Source organism: Kryptolebias marmoratus, linkage group LG16 (assembly GCF_001649575.2).
Source record: "Kryptolebias marmoratus isolate JLee-2015 linkage group LG16, ASM164957v2, whole genome shotgun sequence".
In the NCBI taxonomy this organism is placed as follows: Eukaryota; Metazoa; Chordata; class Actinopteri; order Cyprinodontiformes; family Rivulidae; genus Kryptolebias; species Kryptolebias marmoratus.
Window position 1 is genome coordinate 26,912,093 of NC_051445.1, and position 9,670 is coordinate 26,921,762.

At 38.2% G+C, this 9,670-nt stretch overlaps 1 protein-coding gene and 1 long non-coding RNA gene across 4 annotated transcripts in view; one reads left to right on the plus strand and one right to left on the minus strand.

The window, feature by feature from the left end:
* The first annotated feature begins 5,014 nt into the window (after positions 1–5,014).
* The window catches only part of LOC108247748 (acidic amino acid decarboxylase GADL1), a 20,349-nt gene continuing 15,693 nt past the window's right edge, over positions 5,015–9,670 (plus strand). The window contains exon 1 of one of the 2 annotated variants that reach the window (XM_037980322.1): positions 5,015–5,194. Coding sequence is in view for 1 of the 2 variants with exons in the window: in XM_017436112.3 (XP_017291601.1) it covers positions 7,694–7,724 (31 nt within the window). In the remaining variant the exon portion in view is untranslated. Of the gene's footprint in view, positions 5,195–7,555; positions 7,725–9,670 lie in introns of those variants that run through there. The other variant, XM_017436112.3, reaches the window with a different exon arrangement.
* Positions 6,246–8,347, minus strand: LOC119617795. 2 transcript variants are annotated; one of them, XR_005234206.1, is made up of 3 exons: positions 8,043–8,347; positions 6,398–6,584; positions 6,246–6,306 (listed from the first exon to the last, which is right to left on the minus strand). It is a non-coding gene; the product is annotated as an uncharacterized LOC119617795 (long non-coding RNA). The 2 variants fall into 2 exon arrangements; XR_005234205.1 differs by lacking the exon at positions 8,043–8,347 and having other exon boundaries at positions 6,398–7,362.

Below are 9,670 nucleotides of genomic sequence, written 5' to 3' on the forward strand. Positions count from 1 at the left end.
CTACCTCCAGAGTCCAAACAGGAGCTTATATCTAAGATATTACAATGTTGGTAGGTGAGGAGGAGACAGGAAGCAAAGTCAGTCTGGTTTCAGGGAAGAATAACAGGGTCATTTGGTGAAAACCTTATAGGCTGTGGAATTTAGACAGAACATAGTCAAGACTTGGAATCCATGCATTACATAGTCAGGTGTTATCTCATTAAAACCTTGCCACCACACGATGATATAGGTAGCTTACACATCTGAAAAGACACCATCTATGCAGAAAATTATTTCCAGATTTTAAAACAACATATGCTCCCATCCAGTAAAAAAGTACCCAGCAAAGGAGACCTAGGACTGTTGAACAGTTAGAATCCTCCATCAGACAAGAATGGGACAACATTCCCTGCCAGAAAATTTAAAATTACTTTAAAAAATACAGTTACTTGGTTTCAACATTTGATCTGTTTACTATGTTCCATTTTGAATATAAAATGGGTTTGTGAGATTTGTCGATAATTGCATTTTGTTTTTGTTTATATTTTACATATGTTTCAACTTGGTCAGAATTGTGGGTGTACAAGGGCAGTAAGAGTGACCAATAAATTGTAGGACAGTTGTCCGGGGACTTGAATGGTGGAGGAGATTGAGAGTGCAACCCTGAACTTCTTTAAAATGTGAAATTAAGGAAAACAACACAGAAACAGCTTTATTCTCCACATGACAGCTGCTAAAACTGAAGATATTTTAAAAACTTCTGCAAATCAGAGCAGTAGCCAATCATAGCTTCATACTTATCAGTGATCAGAACGAGATGAAACTGTATTTAACTCCTGTTTATCAAGATGGGCTATATATCCTCACTGACACCAATACTTTTGCATTTTGTCTCTGCCATTAAATAAAATGACCAAAAAAACCCCACAGAACTTTAAAATGTGTCTTTATCCATCACAGCTTGCAGGCCCAGAAGCTCCCATATGAAAACAGGGATCACACACTCAAATAAGCATTTCATTAATCCCATTTTCCATGTTTTAGCAGTGCTGTCTGTTGGAGTGATTAATGAAGCAGGGGTGACCTTTCCTTCTAATGAGCCACGCTCATCCATTTGTCACATCTGTGCACTTTGCAGAAAATGCGACCATCTTTCCTACTGACAGACAGGAAACGGTTTGTGGTGAGTTGGATTCCTGTTACCAGCTCAGTATCAAACCATAAAAACAACACGCTCGAGGTATGTCTGATCGAGAGTTACGGATTTTACTTTTACAGATTTTAGTGGCTCAGTATCATACAGGAGTTCTGAGACGAATCTGTTCTCCACAAGTCTTACAAATGTTCCGATCTGAGTGTGTTCTCTGCAGCACTAAAACCAACAGAAAACCAAACATTACAAAAGGCCTAAACGTCTGTCAAAGTCCAAACTTTGACAGACCTTCAGAATGCCTAGAGAACTATTGCTCAAGACAACTTTAAAGACTGCAAGAAAGTCTGACTGCTTGGAAGCAAAGTAAGAAAGTAAGGGGTGACTCAAGACTTTTTTTTACATGGGTTTAAACAAACTATATCATGTAAAAGGCTAAAGCTACCAATTTCTGACTGTATGTGTTTGTCCGTATAGTTAGGAAAGTATTATACTGTGGTTCACTTAATAGATTTGAACTAGAAACACCTAAAGAGTGCAAACCTCCACCAAGGCCACAGTGTGATTACAAAATAGTGCAATGCGGATCATAATCTGGATCACCACTAGATTTTAATCCATTGTTTTTAGTGACAACCCCAATATTTCCTGAACATTTCCTCCAAATCTGTTCATGAGTTTTGACCTGATCTTTGCTGACAGACAGACAAACAAACCAACCAACGGACACAACTGAAAACAGAACTTCCTTGGTGGAGGAAAGAGAAGTTTTTAACAAAAGGGTGACCTGTGACCTTGACCTTTGACCCCATGAACCTTGAAATCAACACGGATCACCCTTGATCCATGAGGTGTCCAGCTGTGGAGTTTAACATTCCTGTTATACAGTTGCAGAGTTAGAGCACGGGCTGATCTGTGACCTTTGACCTTTGATCAGATCATAACTAAAATCTAATCACTTGTTCCTTGTACCATGTTTGACGTTTCCTATAAATTTAGGAAATGAACCCAGAGCACTGACTCGTCTTTCAAAAACTAAAACTGATTTATTTAATAAAACCAAAAATGACGTGGCCACAAACTCACGATAAGACACCTTACTCCAGCGATCATTGTGCGAGAGGAGGGCTACACACTGGACAGTTTTTTAGTTTAGTTCTACATAAATAACTGCACTGAATATTCTGTTTGTTCATCTGAGGTTGTAGTTACTTTTTTTAAGATCTAAGGAGGACCACTCAATGTTTTTTTTGTACTTATTCATAAAACTATTCTTAACCTTGCTTTAACTACCATATATTGTTTTTACGGCATACAAAGCTGCAATACTAAATTCAACCACCTGATGGCAGCATACACAAATCTACTTGTGAACTTTTCCTCAAACCAGCCTTCTGCAACCCTATAACAAAAAGATCCATTTTGACCCCTTTTGCCACTAAATAACATGTGCCCAGAGCCTCTGAACCTACTTATAGATTAAAAAATCTCAATTTATTATTTAAATACAGCACATAAAAATTTGTTTGCTATGGTTTTACGTAATAAAACTAAAATAAACTGTTGACATTTATTAGCATTTGTATCTGTAAAGACAAAAGAAAAGATCAAGTTTAATAGGAAATAGCTAAATTTAACCACTGAATGACACAGGCCTATTTGATGTGAGTTCTTTTAACATTTGCTGAAAATGATAATATAAATATCCAACAATGAAATAATAAAACACAGGGTTAGAAGGAACATAAAAATGAGTCCCGTATAATGGATATTTAATTGTAACTTATTTCTTTAAAAAAATCAAATACTTCATTTTTCTTTCACTCTTATTAGGTTTAAATAACAATAACAAAAAACTGAAGTTTTCATTCTCAGTGTTAACAACCATATTTAAAAAAAATAAAATTCTGATTAATAACAGTAAAATGTGATATAAGTGCAGAATTTCAGCTACAAATCACACTATAATACAGTATGTTGGATTAAAGAAGATACTAAGGGGCTAAAAACTAATTTCACAGACTCAGCAGTTCTGCTCCTTGTTCTTTCAGCATCATTCTGTCACAGAAGGACATATTCCATAAAACTGAACATAAAAAATCCTAAAACTAGCTGTTAATATTGTAGATGCATGACTCATTTAGAACATTACAGCTATGACTTTTAGTTTTTGTAACTTTTATAATTTTTGAAGCATTTAACTTTATTTACATTTTTTTCTCATTAAAACAAATGGTGAATTTTTTTAAGCCCTATAAAACGTTGTGCTCTTTAAAACCTACTTTAGCATACAAAATTTTATCTTTTAGCCACTGTTCTGCTAAAGCTAGCCTTTAGCTAGTGTTAGCTGGTTTTAGCTTAATTTGAGCCAATTTGAACTAAGCTTTTGTTTTGCTAATTTTAACTATTGTGTTGCTGGTGTTAGCTGGTAAATATTGCTTTGCTAGTTTTAGCCATTTATTAAGAGAAATGCTTTGTTTAGATTCCAAGTTATTTTTGGTCAAAGAGAGCCACTGCTCAGGGACCAAAGAGCCACAAGGGGCCCTAGAGCCATAGGTTGCAGACCCCTATCTTTGACCAATGACATTCCTGAAACCAATGTGCAGAATATGACTCCACCCTGTTTGTAAATTAAATAAAAAAGAAAAATACAAAGAAAAAAATCTTTAAATACAACAGTTTTTTTGTTTGTTTTTCAATGTTTTCCACTGGCACTGTGCCAAAAACAACAACTTTGTGTAAAAAAAGTTGTGTGAAGTGAGTGAAAGCCTGTTTGTGTAGATGGAGACCATCACTAAGAAAAAGGTGTAACATGCTCTGTCTAATTTAACTCTTATACTAACACCTTTATGTCTCATGTTCAGACTGCACTCCTGCTCCGTTAGGCAGCTCATTTGTACACAACATGAAGCTCGTCCTTCTTTGTTCCTCAGCATCGTTTTCCCACTCACACAGCAGCTTGGCATCATGCATACGCAGGCTGGGAGAACAACAGAGGACGTAAAGGCAGAATTCCTCGATGAGGAGCTTTGCTCAAATCCTTCAGTTTAAAGAGAATCGTTTCCAGTGAGGGAGCATCGTTTAACAGATAACAGAAAAGGCCTGAATGTTTCTCGTGGAACAAAGCGGGCAGAGTCTAGCTTTCCAGAGAAAACCAGGACAAAAAATGTTTCCTCTCCTGTTGTTTTTTTATGGATATCAGGATAGCACAAAGACTGTTTCTAGTAATATTAATAGTAAATAAATCCAAAATCAGTTTGATAAATTACAAGTAAAAAAAGTTAAAGGCCTAGCATTTCTTTTAGAGTTTTAGACTGAGATCATCTTATGATGGAAAATGACTGAGTTGTAGCCTTTTTGGTCAAAACTGTCTGCACAATCTCGTGCAATATTGCGAGATGTCGTGCTTAGAGTATGCATTGTGAAGGACTCTCATCTACTTCCACACCAAATCTGTAAAGATTTGTTAAGTTAACACACACACACAGCCACAGCCACAATCAGCAGGCGATTAGCGCAAACCAGCATTAAAAAAATAGTCTGGATCATAATCTGTTTCACCACCAAAAATGAATCCACTGTTTTTTGAGACAACCCCAACATTTCCTGAACATTTCATCAGAATCTGTGCATTAGTTTTTACCTGATCTTTGCAAACAGACAGACGAACAAACCAACAGACAACTGAAAACAGAACATCCTGAAGAGCTAGTGCACGGGCTGATTGCTTGTTCCTTGTACCATGTGTAGCAGGAAGAAGCCTGCCCCAATATTCAAAACACCTGGCACCTATTCACCTCATGCTGGGTGGAGAGTATAAAAGGAGACTCTCTCACCTGGTTGCACGTCATTGGGAAGGTCGCTTGTGTAGACCTACAATTTCAGTGCTTGACTTGAATTGTTTAAATCTAGAAACTACTAGAAGTCTCCTGCTTGGTACTGGGGTGTGACTGCAATTCACCCTCCCCCAGTGCAGTTTGATGTAAAACAAACATATTGGCAAGCTGATCCTCCCGCTGTGGGCCAGTAAGGATTCTCTGGTTGGGGTGGAGGCATCCAGCTCTGGTAGGTGACAGTGGTTTCCTCTGCCTTCTACCAACGTCTGTAAATCACCTATTAACCTTTTGATTTAATTTCAGCTCTGACACTGCTGCAGCTCGCTGGAGACCCTGCTGTTTTGTTTCACTGCTTGGTTTCTTTTTTTTTTTTGTTTAGTTTACCTTGTTTCATCAGCTGACTGTATTTTATTTTTGTAACGGTTTTGTTTAATTGGTTACATTAAAGCATTCTATTGCTTGGTGTGGCCTCCAGCTTTGCTGAAGGTAGCAGCCTGCTGGGTTCCTTAAGATTATTATATTAAAGTATTGATGGTTTTTAACTGCTGGTAGGCCTCAGTACTGTGCACTTCTCTTCCTATTGTGGTTCCTTTATGTTTTGATTGGCTCTTTAAAAAAAACAAACATGAAACTGTAAACTTTGGGGAAAAGTCTTGTTCTCTTTGCTCATGAACCTCAAGTGCCTACTGGCAATCTATTTCCTTGGGTGCAATTCCCAAGGTGTTGTTGACAACTTCTGGTTTTCCTGCTGTGAGGAGCAGAGTATCAGAGTTATACCTAGTGTCGCCACACGTTTGATGTTTCCTGAAGAGTTCCTGAAAATCTGGTCATAACTTTTTGAGTGATCTTGTACACAGACAGAAAACAATCTCCTTGGCGGACATAAAATCTTAACCAGAGGTGCAGTACACTTCACTTTTTGGAATATTTTGCATTGGTATAAATGTTCTCAGTTTATTGAGCTGCTGGATGACAAAGTGTGGATTTATCCAGATGAAAATGACCCACAGTATTTCACACTCAGCTCCTAGAAGTGACACCCCTGTGATATCTTATTGCTTACAGCAGGGTGATTAGTCCAGGAAGTGTACAGAGTAAGTTGAGACTACTCAAGAGTGTTGCATAATAGATATTCATCTCTGCTGAACCAACAGACACTAACTTTATCAGTTCTGTGCTGGTTTGTTTTCATAATATTTCGTGTCAAACTGTACACTGTCAGGATTCTGAACCTTTCTAAAATGAGCAGCTCGGCGTCAGACAGACACGGGAGACCAAGATAACAAGAAGTGAGTTTATTTACAGTGAACCAGGTGAGGCGAGAGTAACCGGAACCAGGATCTGCAAACAGAGGGCGTAGTGAGTCTCAAGTTTGCCTTAGTGAATGAACAGGTGAGTATTATTGAGTTGACTTCCAGGAGAGAGTTCTTACGGTGCGAAGAGTGGTCCACGGCACGGTGGTGAGTATTTCCCAGTAGCAGGTTAGGAGATTCTCCAGGAGGCAACAGGTAATATCCTTTTCAGGCAGGCAGACAGGCACAGGCAAACGGGTAGGTATCTTAGCTTTGAGGCGGGTTTCCAGAAACAGACCAGACTGGATCCACGAAGGTCAGGTTGTCCTAGGTAGGTATAAAACACAAAGTACAAAAACAAGTGTAGAGGGAGTGGAGAAGAGCTGCCAATCAGCCGCCGAGACGGCCCACCAGGAAGTACAAAATACAACACCTCCAGAATCACCACATACACTAAGTGTCCCAGTATGGCAGAAGGCAGAATTAAGTAGACTACACACTGTCAAACCTGATCTGAATGAAGCCAAACTTTAAGACCAAAAAAAAAAATTACAAATTAAGTTATCGAAGCGCACACACAGAGGGGAAAAAAGGCTTTATTGTTGTACTCAGTGTTGCATCTTTTCATTAGAAAACTTTAAATATACTTTTGCTTATTATCGCCCACAACTGAAGGCAAAGAGATCATGTTTTTACCTGTCTGTGGTGTTTGTCTGTAGTGTTAGTAAAATATCCCATGAATCGTTCTGCCTTATTGTGTATGACCCCTTCTGTCTAATTTTCTACATCAAGTTAGGCTATAATTCAGTCAGTTTTACAAAAAAAAAGTTAAATTTGAAAACTAACTTTTCAACCCTTCACGGGATATGATGATCTTAGACTAATACTCTCACATAAAAGGCAGTGGATGATATCATTTCTTCAAGTTATGCTAGGATTATATTTTATGCAAGGTTGGTATCAAAGTTTAACTTAAGCCAATTCAGTTTTTTCATAGTTCAACAACAAATGTTATCTGAGGGAACTGTATTTAAAAACAAACTAGGGTGAATGCTGTCAATTAGAGCTTCCATTTGCAATCAAATCACCAACAACATGTATAAAGTGATAGGTCTGAACAGTGACCTGAACCCACCTCTAGTTTCTCATTCTATAGTACGTGTGTCAGTGTGTGAAAGCAGAGGAATACCAGAGAGGCGTGACACTGTTACAGGAGGAGATGCCCTTGTAGCTTTGTTAACTAACCAAACAACAGAGTTTGTGGAATTTTCCATCTCTGTGCAGACTTGCCTGAGATTACCTGGAAACTTACAGGAGGTTTTGCAGTGTCATCATGAAACACAAATAAAGGAGTCTCAGCGACTACAGAGAAATCTTTTAATACAAGCTTCATATCAGTCCTCAGTTTGTGGGCAGAGCAGCTACATTAATACATCATGGCTTCAAATATTGAAAAACACACCAACGGTAAGAATACAAGACATGGCTGTCTTTTGTATGTTTTGCACATCTTTGGACTTTTTGTTACCTCTTCCGTCAAGAGAAAATGCAAGCATGCTAATGAATATATACTGCATGACCTAAATCGCCTAATTAAGTGAATTAATGAAACTGCTATGTTGACTTGACTCTTGTTTGTGTAGTTGAAGCCAACATGAGCTGCTGCAAAAAACTTAAACAAATTTTACAGCAGTTCTGAAAAAATTTTGAAAAAAAAAAACAAAACATAAGAAATGACAATAAAACAGTAAAAAAAAAAAAAAAGATTAAAAACATCACCAGTACCTTTTTAATTATTGCAATTTTTGCTCAGTAACTCTTTTTCTGCGCTTGTGTAATCCTGTTGAGTCGTGGGAGGAGGAGGGCGTGTGTGGAGAAAAGAATTAATCCTCTGTAACAACTAAAGCAACTTGTCATGTTGTCTGTGCATGAGCACTGCCTAGATTATTTGACAATATTTTGCCTATGAGTGTGTCTGCTAGAACACTATCTCATGAACCACAGGATGGATTTTATTGAAACTCTCAGGAAGTAATCACTGGTTGTACATCTACAGCTGATTAATGATTGAAGTTAACCCAATTCAAGATTGTAACAACAGCTAATTGACATTAGCCAGCACAAAATGAGCTATAATTGGTTTTACAGAAACTGAGCTAAAGGTTCAAGCAGTAGTAGCTCAGAGTCATCCCCAATTCATACTCTGAGTGCTAATAAATCTTGTGAGATCTCACAAAATTGTGTGAGATTGCTCTTAACACCATTTACAAGGTTTGTCTAAAACTGCTATAACTTCTTCATTTGTTAACACAAGATACATGAAAGGTGGTGGGTGTTAGGGTTTTTAATTTACCCGCCTGTGTGCTCATGTGTAAAACTGCCTACGTGAGAGACGAAGGTCACACGCAGGCGCCACACCATCTGGCTCTCCTAAACAGCTATGTGTTTTTGTTATGCTTATGTTTAAACTATGGTCTAAAGTGGGTTTGCCCGGCTCAGATCAACCCCTTTTTTTCTTCTTCCTTTAATAAAAGAGAAAGCCCAAGAAAGGAGGCAGAACTTCCTGGACAGCACGCCGTTAGGAGCTGTTGTGGAATTTCTCCTCTTTGCGAAGGCCGTCACAAAAAGACAACGAGCCTCTCCGGTGTGATTTTTTCTTAGCAGGTTAAATAAATCAAAACCCTGACAGTGGGTAATGTGCATTGCTGCAAGGAATGCTAGGCCTTTAATTTCTCTTTGTCTATATCTTTTGAAAGAAATCATTGTCACAGCTCAGAGACTTTTTACCATTTTTATTTTTCTCAGAGGAAATTCTAAGCCCTGTTACCAGTTCTGGGGCCTCATGTATGAACAGTGGGTATGCACTACAAAGTTGTCTATGACATATACCAACAGGATGCATGAAAATGAAATGTGTGAAAGTTTGCGTAACTATACATAAAGTTTTGACCTGCCACGAGAATGTGTGTACCACCACATAAACTTTCTCGGTCAACAATATCAAACTACAAAGTTTGATATCACCTAAATGCACTGAAATATGACTTCATTAGCTTTTCTCAACTCAAGAGGCATTTCAACACTGTATTCTCATGAGTTTGAGCAGGAATGATTTAAAGCCAAACAATGAAACTGAACCACATTTAACCTCATACAACATATAGCACACCTCAAAAATTATTGAGACAACATCAATCCATTGTCAATTGTAAAGTTTCTGTCACAGCTCCATCTGTTCCTGCCACGCCTCTTGCCACAGTCAAGTAACTTTCCTCAGTCCCACAGTTCAAGCCACGCCCATGTTGCCATGCCCATGTAATCAGCTTCATCTGTCTCACCTGTTCAGGCCACCATAAATACCCACAGCTCCCAAGATCTCACTGCCAGATTATTGAAAGCCTCACAGCGAGTAA